The sequence below is a fragment of the Harpia harpyja genome, chromosome 20, assembly GCF_026419915.1.
Source record: "Harpia harpyja isolate bHarHar1 chromosome 20, bHarHar1 primary haplotype, whole genome shotgun sequence".
Taxonomy (NCBI): Eukaryota; Metazoa; Chordata; class Aves; order Accipitriformes; family Accipitridae; genus Harpia; species Harpia harpyja.
Window position 1 is genome coordinate 1,725,689 of NC_068959.1, and position 16,395 is coordinate 1,742,083.

General features: G+C 50.9%; 1 protein-coding gene and 1 long non-coding RNA gene across 9 annotated transcripts in view; one reads left to right on the forward strand and one right to left on the reverse strand.

Moving 5' to 3' along the window:
- The window catches only part of FGF1 (fibroblast growth factor 1), a 31,918-nt gene extending 17,500 nt beyond the window's left edge, over positions 1-14,418 (forward strand). For 6 of the 7 annotated variants that reach the window (XM_052816637.1, XM_052816635.1, XM_052816638.1 and 3 more), the window contains 3 exons: positions 6,244-6,441; positions 11,572-11,675; positions 12,658-14,418. In XM_052816637.1, coding sequence (XP_052672597.1) covers positions 6,273-6,441; positions 11,572-11,675; positions 12,658-12,852 — 468 coding nt within the window. In that variant the 5' untranslated portion in view covers positions 6,244-6,272 and the 3' untranslated portion in view covers positions 12,853-14,418. The remainder of the gene's footprint in view (positions 1-6,243; positions 6,442-11,571; positions 11,676-12,657) is intronic. The other variant, XM_052816640.1, reaches the window with a different exon arrangement.
- Positions 100-10,485, reverse strand: LOC128155103 (uncharacterized). Of its 2 annotated transcripts, none has more exons than XR_008239532.1 (3): positions 9,674-10,485; positions 743-1,339; positions 100-658 (listed from the first exon to the last, which is right to left on the reverse strand). It is a non-coding gene; the product is annotated as an uncharacterized LOC128155103 (long non-coding RNA). The 2 variants fall into 2 exon arrangements; XR_008239531.1 differs by lacking the exon at positions 9,674-10,485 and having other exon boundaries at positions 743-865; positions 1,120-2,588.
- Positions 14,419-16,395: the final 1,977 nt, after the last annotated feature.

Here is a 16,395-nt window from a genome sequence, read left to right on the forward strand (position 1 = left end):
GGTAAAATCATCTTGCCATAAACACTGACTAGAAACAAGCCAAAGCATTCCGCTGATATGCACAAAATGATCTATTACATATTTATCATATGCTTTGCCTAATCACTTAAGTCCTTCTAAGCGGATCCATAGTCCAAGGAATTCGAGCCATGCCTTGCGCTGCCAGCCCTTTGAAGGGAAAGCAGCCCTTGCAGGCTGGCTGTGCTGATGATAACCCCAGACCCACTGTGCTGCAGCTCCTGGAGCAACCAGTGCACGAGGAAGCCCCTTGCTGATCTCTAATCCTTTCCTGGGTGAGGAAATCCATCCCACGCAGTGGGTCTCTCAAACGTATAATGTATAAAATCCCTGTTTATCCGAGAGATGTTTACTCTGCACGCTCGCTCAGTTCTTGGATCGCCCCAAAGCCGTGCCTGTCAGCCCGGCACCAAGTACAGGGCGCTTCAGGAATCCCTCAGGACAGGCAATGAGTGGAGGAAAGCCAGAGCCTGAATTCCTTAAAAATATTTTACCTGTTGTAAGTGCTTTCCGTTCCCATACTTAGTGTCTGAACTGCCTAGGAAGTGACTTGCTCTATCCAGGTGGCTGCAGTCAAAAGTGGGAATGGGAAATGAGCCCATCAGGAGGTGATGCTGTCTGATCACAGCTGAGTCACACCCTGGAATAAATAGGATTTCTGCTTTAATGGAGAAAATAACACTTTCCAAAGTGAAACCAACTGCAGTGTTTCCACTGAACTCACCGAGCCTGATTCAGGAGACACTGATCTCATTAACTGAAGTCTGACAAAATCTTCAAAGACTCCCGGGTTTAGCTGGCTTCTCGCCTCTTCGGAGTTTTCTGGATGATCTTTATCTGTGATCAGCTAGATGACAACTGTGATTAACTGCACTTGTCATCGATGCATCCACACATGTTCTGAAGGGGTGCTTAACAGAGGCTATCCACAACATTTCTTTCCAATCCTATATAAAGGATTGTATCCAAAGACAAGGACAATTTTAATGTATTTGAGTCAACATCCGATCTTGTTTTAACCCATGGTAGATGAGATATTTCTGGTTTCCTCCGCGTAGTAGCCAGGTATTTTATACTTAAGGAAAAAAAAAATAGGCTCACCTTAGGTGGTCACCTCACAGCTTCAGGGACAACCTGTGGGACAGAGGCACCATTTGGGCATCAGAGGCTGTGACGAGGCTGCGCTGACGATCCAGCGTGCTCAGCTGCAGACACCACACTGGGGTCCACCAGCCTCCGGTGCAACCTGCTTTCATGAACCTGCAAAATTGCTGCAACTGATCTCAGGAAAATGGATCTATTCAAGCAAGTCAGGAGGAGTCTAAAGAAAAAGGAGTGGAAAGGAAGCGTTGGAGAGATGGACAGGAAAGAAAAAGAGGCAGAGAAGTTTTAGCACCAGGACAAGGGACTCCGTCTCCCCACAGTTACTCACCACTCTTGGTCTAGGTAACCTTTGCTGTCTCTGACGAGATGGCTCATTAAGCTACTAACGAGTTTGACTGGTGGATGGAGGTTTGTGGATGGTAGTGGAAGATGCTCATCTCCCAGCTGAGAAGCAACAACTTCCCATCCTCGTGGTCTCCAGCTACTGCATGTGTACAGAGGGGTGGCCAGAAAAGGCATGGGGTTAGTTCCCTCAGAGAGCAGGAATCACTGCAGGGACAGTTCCCTGGGCAGAGGGATGTGCCCAGAGTGTGCCCAGTTCTGCCGGGAGCCCCACGGGACCCAGCACGGCTCCTCTCTGCTTGGCTCCTCTGCTGAGACTGCTACCGAAAACCTGGGGCGCTCGCAGTAGTGACGGGAGGTTAAGTCGTAGCTGGCCACTAAATTTGTGTCACAGGAGCCACAAGAGAGCCACGAAAATACCCTCGAAGCCACACACAACTCATTCTGAGTGTGACCTGGCAGTCCAGGCATGCAAAAAACTCTTGGGCCATTAGCAATCCCCCAAGTTGCCAAAGTTTCATCAACACTGCCTTTGTACTGCAAGCAAAGGAGAAAACAGTACTATCTGGTAAAGTCTGCATTGATTTTAAAACAGGAAGGGAAAAGGACCTCACTCCTTTTCCATGGCCCCCAGTGTACACTGTTATTTCGGAGCTCACACAGAGTTTGCCTGTTATTGGCAATGTAACCAGCCCTCGATGTTCAGACTCAGATGCTTGCAGAATTTGGGATTTCACATCAAAGCCACTGGTTTGGCCGCTGCAGCAGCAGCGGTCGGTGATAAAGTTTGGAACCAAACCCAAACTTCTCAGAATTTCACAGCTATTCCGGTCCCGCGCCGGGCTCATCTCTCCTCGCTGCTACAAGGAGCACGCACGCTGCAGTGCTCCAGCCACCGAAGTTCAGTAGGACCTGGTTAAAATTAACATTCGGGTTTAACTCTCTTTTTAAGCCCTTTTTTCCTTCAGAAAGCTATTTCTGATCTTTTGGGATTCTGACATCTCCTTCCACAGCCCAGGAGGAAGAGCCGAGTGCCACCCAGCTGCTGGTGGGACCCTCTGCTCCCTCTGCCTGCAGACGGGGCTGGGGCCACCCCAGTGCAGATGCCCTGGGTCCAGCTCCCAGTGATGATGCAGTTCATTCTCAGTGGTTTTCTCTTAGGCAACACAGCATGGGAAAGCTATGGGAGTGAAGTGGAAGGGGTGGGAGGAAGGAGGAGAGCCACGAACACAGCTGGTCTTGGACAAACACTCTCCAACTTGTGCTCCAACTTACTGTCCTAGAGTGACCAGCAATGTCAACTGCTCAGCAGCAGCCTTCCCCCTCTTACAGCAATCTCCTCTTGGAATATTTTCCTTTCTCCATGTGGCACCAAATAACTGCTGGAGTGTGGTATCTCTCAGCTTAGCATGTTGGAGAGAGCTTTCTGTTCTGCTTTGAGCTATTTAATAATTTTGTTGGGCTTCTACCCAAAGAAATAAGGCCCTTTATGTTGTCTTTGGTTCAGGTTCTCTCTCTCTCACTCATGCTTTTTAATTCCCATAAAAACCTAACATGTTCCTGCCAAAAGTATAATAGTAGGGCCATGAGTGGTGGTGTGTGTAGAGTACCAACTCCAGAGTCATAAAAGTATGAGAACAGCAATAGTACTTAGCAAGGAGAGACAATGGGAGTGGAAAATAGTGTTCATTCAGCTTCTCTTGTGGAGTCAAAGGCAGCTGGCGAGCAATAAATGCGTTCTAAAAATAGCAAAAACAACCTTAAAGGAAACGTGAAAATGAAGAAGCCATTTCCAGTCGAGCTGCTCTCTTAAAGCGATCTGTGGGTGCCCTTGAATGCGCAGACCTTCAGGTGACCAAGGGGAGCATCCCAGCCTGTGCCTCGCTCGCACTGGCTGCAGCCTAAGTTTGCCGAGATCCTGATCTGAGCTCTTGGCTTTGGGATATTTGTTTCTCGCTTCTATCCGTCATCAACCCAGGAGACTTCTGAGTGCCTTTTACCCTCAGATAAAGGTTCAAGAAAAGCTTTAGTTCCAGTAAATTGCACAATACCACTGATCTTGATTAATGCTCAGTAAAGTACTAAAGCCTTGTGTACCACATTGAACGACTTGAAGGCTTTCGTTCAGAGAAAGCCTGGGAGACAGTTGACGTTAAAAAACTGAACTACTACAAAAGTATGATCTCTTGACAGAAACATAAATTTTGGGACCAGACACTCTGAGCAATACGTAATTTCAGCTGCCTGACAATTGTGTTAAAAAAGGATTTTGAAGCTATACTTAGCTAGTCCATCACCTGCTTTGGAAGGCCACCAGCAACCATAAAGCTTCTGAGCTCTCGTGGGTTACTTCACCAAACTCATCGCAGGATACCAGGGCTAGCCCGTGTTATCACTTGCAGAAAGCACTTCCCAAAAACCTGGTCTGTGTCAAATGGGGGATCTGTGAAACTTCACAGCTTCCAAACATACGAAGTCTGAACGCACCAGCGCTGAGATGGACACGGCTTTTGTGCGATTCAGGAGCAAGGGCATCAGCAGAGGTGGTTGTAAAACTTGGTCAGACTCCCTGGGAAAAAGTTCATACCTTGGGCTTTGCAAATAGCTCTGGGGCAAAAGCGAGCAATGAGGAGATGTGCGACACGGGGAGGAACTGGTCTGGGGCGATTTTTAAACGTAGATAAGAGCCAGGACAGCTTCCAGTGCAAAACAGCACATAGCTGAGGAGGCGCTGGGCTGATAAAGTAACACTTGGTAGGTGTTGGTCCAGCAAATGTGACTTACCAAACAAGAGCAAAATGGTTCTGGAGAAAGGGCAGTGGGGAAAAGTTTGAAATAATTTGTCCCTGCATTTTGACTCCACATTCAGCTATGGTATTAGTGGTTTAATACCTCCGTCTGCAGCAAAACACAGGCTGATAGTTAGGAGGAAAGAGAAGCTGTTGTGAACCAACAGCTACCAGAAGGAACTGAGGCCTGGGATGGCAGGGAATATTATTTCTTTACGGTTATGTGTTCCTCTCCTAGGAAATCTCTCTGTTCTGATAGAGACCCCAAGGGGACACGTCTGAGAGTAAGGGATGAAGTCTATGTACAAACCAAAGCTGGTTGCAATGGCTGGGTGCGTTTTCAGCAATAGCGATGAAGTCTTTATTTCCAAGGTTTCAGCTTTTAGCAATCCAACTTGCAGACATTTTTATCTTCTGCAGGCTTTTGGGATCTACTTGAAGGAGTAGTTTCCCCTCCTTGCAGCTGCATTTGCAAATTTAAATACTTAAGAGTTTACAACCAAATGTTTAGAGATTATATGTATATGTGTGTGTGTGTATTGCAAAGAGTTGCAGTCCTTAATATCTCCCAGGTCACTCTTTAAGTACCACGGCAAACCCACACAGTATGATACTGGCTCCATCCTAATGTACCAGTAGCACAAAGCAGTGCTAAAGAGACATTTTTACAATCTATAAATATATAAATATATATAAACAGTGACTATATAATATTTTCCATAATATAGCTATGGGAATACATGACATTTAAAGTAATTTCCTGTATCTAGATTTATACTGTGCCCTGTCTTTTTCTGTTCGTAAATCCACTTCGCTATAAGCACTATGGAACTTTGTATATGAAAGACAGCATACTCATGGGAGGTTTTAAAAGTAGTTTCTAGGCTAGAAACATTCAGATAAATTTGAATATACCTGGAATACGCGTGGGACTCTGGTCCCCACCCACACCTGGCCACGGCACCTCCTGATCCCACGGCCACGGCTGCAATGGCAGTTCTCACCCTCCGACATTCACGTCTTTCTCTTATCGGTCTGATGATGCCTTCAAGGTTTTGGCACGGCGTCTGCTTAAACATGGATCATGACCACACAGCGTCTCGCAAAATGAGGTTTCAGTACGATCTCCGTGCATTTCCCCAGTCCCCCAGGAGAGCACCGGAGCCCCGCGGGAAGGAGCACTCACGAGATGGTGCTTGTTGCTCCTGAGCAGCTGGCAGTGCCCCATGCCCAGTTACACCCTTCTACATCAGCCAGAGCTTTGCCTTTCCCTTTTAACCACTTTTTGGGGGATGCAAAGGTGCACAAACACCCTAATTGAGACTCAAAGTTCCTTTTTTCCGTATACTACTGATCAGTGTATGGGTAAATCTCCTGCTTACCGCCCAGGCAGTGAAAGCCTCCTGCCCCTCTGCTCATCTCCCACAATAGCTAACGTTTGTTCTGATCTTTAGCATGTGTGTGCCTTGGCCAGGTGAGATGCAGAGTGCCAAGATATGAAGTAATATTTGCTATCTGGCATGCGGTACGTGTTGCAATACCTAGTCATAATGGTGTTTGAAAGTTATAATAGTGGAGAGAGTTATTAACCTGGGCTCCCTTCCTGCCTCTTGTGGGTTTCAATCAGACACTGGGTGTTTTTCAAACTTTTTTTTCGAGCCTATAATTTTAGTACGTACGTCAATAGAAAGCAGAAAGAAAACAGAATTTACTATGATAAAATTAAAAGGACAGAGTCCCTACTGCCCAGCTACACCCAGTGAGGAGACAACCCCCCCCACCACCTCCCACGCTGGAGGAGCATCACCTTTTGGGCTGTGTCACTGCCGGAGCCATCATCCACGGTGTGAATCACCTGCCCCGCAGCCAGCCCGGGTACCGGCCGGGGACCACCGGGCTCCCTCCCCTCCCTTTAAAAGCCTGGCAGCAGCAGCGTGTGCCAAGCACTCGGTGCCGCAGCCCCTGCCATACGCCACCGCATCTCTTGCAGCCCGGCCGGCCGTCGGGAGAGGCTGAGAGATGGCCGAAGGGGAAATCACTACCTTCACCGCCCTGACCGAAAAGTTCAACCTTCCCCTGGGGAACTACAAGAAACCCAAACTCCTGTACTGCAGCAACGGGGGCCACTTCCTACGGATCCTCCCAGACGGCAAAGTGGACGGGACCAGGGACCGCAGCGACCAGCACAGTAAGCAAACCCGATGGGGCTTCTTGGCACTCCTCCTTGCTCCTATGGTTTTGTCAGCCTTTATCAGCCAGGAAGGGGGGAGCTGGAGAAGATGGGCTCTGTACCAGGCTCTCTTTTCTCCCGGTGGCAACACGCCTTCCAGGAGGTCAGCACACACACCAAACACACCTGCAGCCTGTACGCAGAGCCCGGGGAGGCACGGTATGTATGCTATTTCACATCTGCAGAAGTATTAAATCTGAAACTGGTCATCAACATAATCGCAGGCAGGCAGACTACACAGGACCGAAGTGCTAATTGCAGCACAGCTGGCTTACGCGGCAAGCTGGCAGCTGGAAAAAAAGGCTTAGGAGCAGCCTCGCATCCTACACACACACAGCCATCCCACATAATTCTATGGTATCTTTGCATGTGCTCTGGGTTAGAAGATTCAGCACAATAGTGGGGCTGTGCAAATGCAATGTTTCCCAGCAGCGCGCTGCAGGTGTGCATCTTCGTACACGAAGTTGTCAGCCAGAGCAGGAGGTCGGGCCCAGATTCCTCTGCGTGCAGAATGGATTTTATCTGTATGTTCTGCACACGGTGTCCCCTTGCCTTCGGGGAACTTCCCTCTCCCCTTATGCAGCAAATTAAATTTCTGCAGGATGCAAAAGCAGATTCTTGCAGAGGCAAGACTCAGGTGAAATAGTTATTTTGTGACTTACGGCTTTAGAAATGCACTCGTGTTACCATTCACTTTTGTTCTGAAACCAAGTATGGCTTATTGTATGCTGAAACAGTTACAATACATTTTACATGCATCTGTGTGTCCCAAAGATTTAATGGGCCATCCATGGCCAGGGCCTCCTCTTGCCCGTCCCCGCTCCCTGCAGTCGCTGATGCCGGCGGTTCCAGCCCATGGGACATCGGGGACCTGCTGCTGGGATCAGCTGGCCACACAGATGCCAACACTTTTCTGACCATTTGCACATCCCACTGCCTTTCTAGGAGCACATTCGTTCTCTATAATTGGCATCAAAGTTTACCCTAGGAAGCTGGCAGGACTTGCTCGCCAGAAAGTGCCGGTTTTGTAAATGCTACTATAAAGTCCTGCAGACTATCTGACGTAGGGCAAACCTTAATATAAAAAATTAATAATATTATCCTGTATGGCAAGGCAGGGTGCATGTTTGTCCTATTCAGCAGTTTTCCATGTCACCAAAGGCATCAAGAGCCCTTTCCCTGCCAGCAACTCACACGACCAGAGCCAAGGCGCGGCGCTGAGGCTCTCTTGGCTTTGACCCAGCCACGCAAAGCCATTAGATGAGAGCTGAATACCTGGCCCTGACACCAAGAAGCCCCTTGCCCTCGGCAGCTCTCCCTGCTGAGCCCGGCCAGGCCATCAGCAGTGACCAGGGGGGCTGTGCAGAGCAGCCCCCTCCCTGGCAAACCACTCAGACAAAAGAAAATGGCTGTCTGAGGACAAAGACAAAAAATCCAAGGAATCGGTTGGGAACTTTTAAGCTTTTAGGGTTCTTGCACTTCCAAAACGCTTGGGAGGATTTTTTTAAACCGATGCTCGAGCACAGCTGGACCAGCAGCGCAGCAAAGCTCCCCGTGGGGCTCTGCAGGCAGCGGGGTCGGGCTCTTCCCCACTGCCGCACGCCGGAGCTCTCGGTTCTCGGCAGAAACCTCTGGTTACACCATATCCTGAACATTTACTGGAATATAACTGGGACCTGCCAGGCTCCTATCTGGTTAGAAAGAAGGGCTGGGAGCAGCCAAGTTCGCCTTACAAAGTGCTAAGAAAAGCACTTTTATTTTCTTTAAACCACAAGCGTACATGTGGCTTTCTCCCCCAAACTTAACCTTTCTTCTTGTTATTGTTGTTTTAATGAAAGGCAGTTTACAGCAAAGTTTTAATTATAAACACTGTTTCCCCACCACTCGCACAGCACGTGGCAGCGCTGGGGGACGGGCGAGGATGAGCTCACCGAGGCTGGATAAACAGCGCGGGGCAGGCAGCCTCCAGCCTGGAATAAACTGGGCACTAACCCTTCTGAAACCCTTACAAGAGGCAGACAAGGACGCTGACCCAAAGGATCCGCAGGAGACAGGACCGGGCTCACAGGACCCACAAGCCAGTAGCTGGAGAAGTTGTATGAACTCAGCCAGCATCTCTGCAGCATTTTGCCAGAGCTAAGATTTTGCTGGAGTCAGATGGGGGACACAGAGATGCCCATGTGCCCCGCGGAGCTCAGCACGGGTTTTTGCAGAGCCGGTGGCAAGGCAGCATCTCCTGGCACACGGAGCGCTACCAAGGACATGAGTGTCCAGCCCCCGCGCCCCAGCCTCGAGCCCACCGTCTCACGGACGGACGCTGCCACGCAGCCCAGCCTTTTTTCCCTCTGGCAAAGCAAGCCGGTCATGTTGGAGTGAGCGTTTCCCCTCCGGCCACCGGTCCCCACAGCCGCACCATGCACACAGGCAGCAAGTGCAGGCAGCGAGAGCGCAGGCAGCGCTCCTGTGCATGGCACCCGCTGCGCCCCGGCACGCTCGCACCTCGCCGGCTGCTGGCCTGGGACCGTGTGTTTGGAAACCTCTGCCAGAAAGGAACCTCCTGTAAATGATCTCGTAAACTTGGGTATCCGAACGTACAAATATTTACAGAGAAAACTCCTGGAAGGGCTGCGTGCCAGCGGAGCAGCCCTGCCGGCGAGGTAGCCTGCCTCTGAGCACCGATGGCCGCCCACGGTCCTGTGCCTGCGCCTGGCAAATGCCGGAGCTGCTCAGCACCGCTCCCCGGCATGCAAGGGGAGCAGCCCGGACCGCGACCTGCACCGTGGGATACTGCTTACACAGCTGGGACAAGCACCGGCCAGCGTGGAGCCAGCCAAATCCATACGGGAAACCTGGAGGTGACAGCGGGGAGAGAGGCCCCCAGGGAGGGACGAGGCACGGGAACGCTCATGGCTCATCCGGGGAGCCAGTGTGCATAGCTGCGTTAGAGCCTGCATTGGTGCCTTGCAAACTGCCCATGTGCATTTTGTTCCAGACAAATATCAAGAATTCATATTTTTATCTTAAATTGCTTTGCCAGGCACTAGCCCCAGAATCAGGTAGGATCTCTAAGGACAGCAGAATTCACTCGCTCCAAGCCTTTGTCGTCCAGCCCTACGTAAGGATTCCCTCACCACGTCTTTTGCTGCCGTGCATGGGCATCTCGAGCTTGCACCATGAAAAGAAAACTTACCAGGACATTGTAGACCCTCAAGGATAAAGCCCATGCTCAATTCCACAAACAGCCTTATTTTCTCTGTTTCATCCCATTACTTCATGGAAGGAAATATCTGTACAGATGTGTAAAAAGTGCAAGAATTTGTGCATAAGCTCCTTCCTCCAGACCCACCGTTCTCCCTCCCTCTGCGGCTAGAGGCCTTAACGTCCCCATCAGCAGCTGGAGGGTCCCCCCGCTCCCCTCTCTCAGAGGCAGTTTTTAGGACAGTATCATCATTTTTAACTCCCCGGCTGGACTTCTTGGCCACATCCTGGGGCTGCAGCACTGCAGCGAACGCAAGGTGGGCTGGGGGCTCTCCCACTGCGGGGTTTGCTGGCTGCCAGCGCCCGGCCTGAACCAGGCGAGCACTGGGACTGCGTATTACTGCAAATCTGCACCCAAACAATTTACTATATTAACCATCATTTACTGAGCAGAAAATGCCAAAAATTAAGAATGTGAACCATTACAGCAAAGATTTCACTGGGACGGGGGCTTCTGCCATGCCAAGAGGTAACGTTACCGTTTACCTCATCCAAATAAGGATAAAATAAAATAAATTTTAAAAGGAAGGAAAGCGCTGGAGTTGAGGCATCCGTTCATACTTCATTCAAACCAACCTAAATATTTCTGTTACAAATCTCTACAGTAAAAGCTCAGGAAAAAAGGCTGACTAGGAGACGGGAACGATCATTCAAAAGAGTTGGATTTTGCAAGTCACACTGACTATAACCGCAGCCCTCCGTGCATGCCGGCGGGGCCGCTAATTGCTCAGACTTCAGTTTTCCTGCCCACCCATGAGAGCAGTATGGGGTCCTCTCTGAGCACACAGTGCTAGAGAGCTGTCCTCCCAAAGCTTGGCTCCAACCAAATGGCCTCTTCCTGATAAATAGGTTAAACAAGAACTTGATCCAGGTTTTAATCATTTTCTGAGACTCCTGTAATTAGCCAAGTAAGAAAAAAAGGAACCCACAGGGGAAAAACAAGTAACCAGACAAATAGAAAGGTTAAATCTGCTGTGTTGGGTACAGGGTACTGAGCAGGGGAGGTGGCCCAGACATCCCAGCCTGCAGCTGACCCACTCACCTCCCACAGTACAAGACCAATAAGGAGGTTTTTTTGCCCCGGAGTTTCTAGCTGAAGTCCAGCATCAGTGACGGGGTTGGAAAGCCAGTGTCCGGTGGGCTGCGTGAACCGACGCAGCATCGCCATGAACCCATCGCCTCTGCCCAGCCTGTGTGCTGGCAGGCTCAGACCCTGGTTTAGTATCAAATTCACATTGGTGCCACAAACTAGGACAATCTTAAGACATGGTTCGTGGCTACCTACAGGAGGTATTTTTTTTAGGATGAAGATCAGCCCTTTCTCTTTCTCCGGTATCCATCTACGACGCACCAGATAACGCCAGCTGCGGCACGCTGCTGGATGGGATGCTTTGGATCAGGGTTTTGCAACGCAGGCATCTGAAGTCTGCCCGTCCCTGGTTTAGCTCTCGAAATACTTCTTCATATGTCACTCCTTAAGTGTCTTGTCAAAACCACATGAGAAATTTGTAAATTAGAGCCAGAATTAAAACCCCAATCTCCTGTGTCCCATTCCAGCGTCTTAACCAAAATGCTGCCCTTCCTTTGATGTAAAATAAGGAAAAAATTGGTCTTTGGTTCCTAAAGCATGGCTGTGGGGTTTCTTTGAAGGAGAGGGTACAAGGAGACACTTTTATTACATGCTGTACTGTTTCCTATAAACTCTTTATAAGCCAGGCTTCAGGACAAAAATACCCTAACTTTCCTAGCAGCTTGGACATTATCTCTGACAACCTTTTTTCTATTTTCTTTTTACTTTTGTTGTTGTTGTTGTTTTATTTTTACTTTCAGTTCAACTCCAGCTAAGCGCGGAAAGCGTGGGAGAGGTGTATATAAAGAGCACCCAGTCTGGGCAGTACCTGGCGATGGACACCAATGGGCTGCTCTACGGCTCGGTAAGTAGGAGGTTTATGTGGGACCAGACACAGAGAGGGTTTGAGGTTTGCAGAAATCTCGTAGCTCTGAGTAATGCAAACCACGAGCAACAATTAGCCTCTGTTTGTTATTTTGGCAGCTGGACGGCCACTCTTCATCCGGCTTTATTTTGGAGGGAAATAAATAAATAATCAAATAACACCATTTACTGCCCTGCCTCTTGACAAATATTGTATTTCATATCTGGAGGAGTAGCTGCTTTGCATCCCCTCGGCAGCTGGCAGCTCTGCAAGCGGGGCCGCGGGGGGACCCCGGCAGGGTGCAGGGCTGCTGCACCTCCAGCCCGGCTCTTCCAACCCCGGCAGTGCCTTGCCCATACCTCTGCCTGCCTCCTGCCGCCTCTCCACCGCTTTGCGAGGTGCTTCATTTTTCCTCTGCATCCTAGTTGCACCAAACCCTGTGCTGGGTCCACAACATCCCGGTGTGAGCAGGATCGTGCAAGGCAGGAGCTTACCCCCCCGTGCCCAGGAACTGGAGGGCACGGAGTTCCTGAATATAAGCTGGGTCTTTGAGAATAGCCCCATTTATAGCAAAGCGTGCGACACATAATCCTGGTCACAGGCTGCTTAGCCTTACCAAAGAGCCGTTTTGTTCCCCATGTTCATGCCCTGAACCTGCAGCCACCACCGCACAGGTTAGTGCCAGAGCAGGAGCCAGTGCCAGGACCGGCTTACAGAGCGCAGGGCTGGGCTCGGTTACTGCCGAATAAAACGCCCAGGTCACGGACAAGTTACTGCAGGAGTAGCCCCAGCGTCTAAATCAAGGCTGCTTACCTCCACGCTTTAAATACGAGCTGTCCCGGGGCACGAAGATCTCAGAGGCGGGTCTGGGTAGCATCCTAGCCAGGGAGCGCCCGAGCTGGGATTGCTGCGTTAGGAACACGCATCCTCCTCCCTACGGCATCTCCCTGTCTCACTGTCGTTACCTGGGGCTCTCTTTCAGCAGTTACTGGGTGAGGAGTGCCTGTTCCTTGAAAGGATCGAAGAAAACCATTACAACACGTACACCTCCAAAAAGCACGCAGATAAGAACTGGTTTGTAGGTCTGAAGAAGAATGGGAACAGCAAGCTGGGGCCGCGGACTCACTATGGCCAGAAGGCGATCCTCTTCCTCCCGCTGCCCGTCTCAGCCGACTAAGACCTGTCCTGGGAGCTCAGAGACAACCCGAACCCCAAAACCCAACTGCTGCCTCCTCCTTTTCCCTCGCTGGCTCTCTTTGGCTAGTATGACAGAGCCAAACGTTAGAACTCCGAGCTTTAGGTAAATGCATTACCAAAAATAGACGAAGCAGAGCTCCTCTGCCCTGCACGAAGCTTTGCAGAGATGAGGGGAAAAGCCCTGACCCCCCCACCAAGGTCCACCGGCATCCCCACCTCCCCCTGCCCTCCGCCGTCTGTCGGTGCATGCCGTGACCACGCTGCAGCTCCCGGGGACACGCACAGACCTGCCCCAGCCAGGCACCCAGAAACGTGGCCAAGGGCACCCCAAGGACACCCCAGTTACCAGAGAAATGCACGCTTTTACTGGCCCCAGTCATTCTAAGGCAAAACCTCCCTGGATGCTCTGTGTTAACATATTTATCCACCTAAGTACGTAGCTTCTAATATGCCCTTCAAGCAATTTCAGACTGCGCCATCAGTCACGTTATCGAGTGCCAGCCTGGTTAAATGCTTGCCGATATTCTTGGCGTATTAAGCTAAAGTAGCATCAGCCAAAAGCTCCAAGCCCTAGACATCCTAGCCTCCCTTACAACATGAATATTGCTGTATTTCATGCTAGTACCTGCCATATGTTATTTGTACTTATTTATTAAGTAAATATGTGTCTCTCCTACAATCTGTTCATAAGTAATTCTAGGCACCGAAGCCCCTTGACGTTGTCCCAGTGAGGACGGGGCAGAGTGGGAATGACTAAGGTCTGAGGTTGAGGGTGTGATGGTGCAGCAGGAATGGGCTGCATGATGGTGGCAGTGCATCGCACTCCATTCCCAGGGGGCTTCCTCAAAACAGGCTCTAAATGGGCTAAATGGGGCTCCAAAAATGGCACTGGGGCCCCTTGGTGACTCCCAAACCCTCTGTGCAGCTGGATTTCTCCTCTCCTGGCACGAAGCAGATCTCCCGAGCAGTTGAAGAGCTGCTCCTGCCAGGCTCGTCTTCTCCATCCGCCTCGGGCACTTGCAGATGCCTACGGGGACGGGGCACGACCTGCACGGGGGGGACAGCTCGGCCCAGGCACTGCTGGGGCAAAGCCCTGCTGAGTCAGCGCTTCTCTAATCAGTTCTTCCTGAGTGGCAAGTGCATTTTACCGTACAGTGAGTTTCCTCATGTGTAGACTAGCCCAAAGACTCGAAGTAACCTTTTCTGGTGATATTGCATTAACAAGTAAATTAGGAGTAGGTTTAACTCCGTTGCACCCGTGTGACTTGTCACAGCCGGGCTGTGGTCGCGGGTGAGGTGTACGCAGAGACGTGGCCAGGGGTGCCACGGTCGATGGGACGGATTCAGCAGCCGAGGAAGCAAAAACGCAGGAGTCCTTCATTTATGCAAGGCTGGAGCTGCGGCAGTGCCGGGCAGCCCGTCCTCCGGCATCGCGGCAGGGGGAACGCTGCCGAAACTCACGTTCGGCTCAGTCCTCCTGGTGTTCTCGGATTGAGGTTTCGAGCTGTGAATAAAATATGCTGGTACAACAAAGTTTGATATGAAATACTGCAGCAGGCTACATTTGGTCTTAAATTAAGAGGCATTTGAGTAAAAAAGTCTGAATCTCTCGGGGGGGGGCTGAAAATGGAGCATGGCGCGTCTTCACCACAGGGATGAGCTTTGTGATGAGACACCGAAGCCAGACACTCCGGGGGCAGCACCCGAGCAGGGACACCCGATCGGGGACACCGGCCGAGGGAGCTGGGGGACCCTGTGCCACGGTGGGTGACGCAGCCTGGTGGGACACTGCAGACGCCGCTCCCACCACACAGAGGGATGGCCACAGCCCATGCACTCTTTATTGTTTCTGCAATAATAATCCAAATTTTGCAATTCTAGTGAATGGGAAAAAAAAAAAATCTGGGGAGACAAGGACTTGCTGCAGTTCACACGGCTGAGGGATGAGGTGAACTTTATTTTCTCCTTTACCCTGGGCCACAACCTGGGCTGGGGACAGGCAGAGAGCCATTGAGCCTCATGATTCCTAAACACTTTTCCCAATGCTTCCCTTCCTATAGTCCCGCCTCTTGGACCTGGCTTTCCTTCTTCAGCAGTAAAGGGGGAAAAAAAAGGCATTTAGGTACATAGCATAACTTAAGGTAGTTAAACATTACATTGTTGAAATAGCGGTGTCAGTGGTGAAAAGTACTCCTGTTCAGTTTGGAAAACATGGGTAATCTAATTCATTTTACCTTTATTTTTGTATAATAGACCCTTGGAAACTGCAGAAGTATGTATTTGGTGGGAGCATTACAGCAGCTCAGCTGCTCTTTCCAGCTTTGCAAAGTGAAAATTTTCACTCAGAGGTGAGCTACGCTGCGGATTTGAGAGCTGAACAATGGAGTTCACGTATCCGTACCAAACTTTCTGAAGAGGGAACACAAACAGCTTTCCTGTTTACACAACCTGAGGCTGAGCTCGGGCGCTGCCAGCCGTGCACAGCCTCCTCGTGTGCACGCATGCAGCACTTTCCGGGAACACCGAGACAAGGCCTGCAGCGCCCGCTAATTAGATATGGCAATCTATTTTTTTCCTGTCACTTGTGGTACTGCTGGGATCCCTTCCCTGGTGGGCATCACCTCGCTGCTGTGGCTGCCGGAGGGTTTTCACAGACACACTTTGTTCCTGAGCAAACGCGGCCAGGGACTGTCATCCACCCCACAACCAGCAGCGCAGGGTTATCTATCTCATCCCGATGCGCAAATAACAAATGAGCTGACAGCCCCCGCCAGCCGACACGCTGAGCTTTTGGGGGGGAATCTGCATTGGGCTGAGGGGACCTGCCCAGCCCCACGCGATGGAGGGGCGGTCGCTGCCCGGCCTCTCTGAGTCCAAAGTCCATGTTTCTTGCACAGCCCGGGGGCCTTTGCTCTGGAGAGCAGACCGAGTTCGCCCTCACGGCTTCCACGGCCTCCGGCTTCATCCCACCTGGGCTCCCCTGCTCACTTTTTCCATTCCTGCCATGGGGGAGAGGGACATGGGACAAGCACTTCCCGCTCCCAGCAAACCCCAGATAAGCCATCTCTGCACGGGAGGGTGGAGTAAAAGGCATTACGCCTTGAATATTTCTGCAGCAGCAATTAGCCACTAATTACTGCACTTTAGAATTGCTCTGCTAATTACCGTACTCCTGAACTTTTGCAGTTGCTGGCTCTGAAATCTTTTCCCCAGCACCGATAGCATCGCGGTTAATCGTCCTCCCAGGCAAACAGGGAGCTGGCGTGGGAACGGCGGAGCCGTGGCAGGGAAGGAGCGTGCGGCAGCTTCGGCAGCACCGCAGCTGCAAAGCCCAGCGGTGTGGGGACCATCGCCCGCCCATGGGCACCAGCCCTGCCAGTGCCCAGCACCCTCCTTGCACCTACCCATTGCCACGGCCCTTCGGTGCTGTTTCTCATCTGGGGGAACCGTGTGGAAATCAAGTCGAAAGGCCATTTCTGCTCCTCCTGGAGAGCCGCGGGATCCCAGCTGCTTCTCTTGTCTT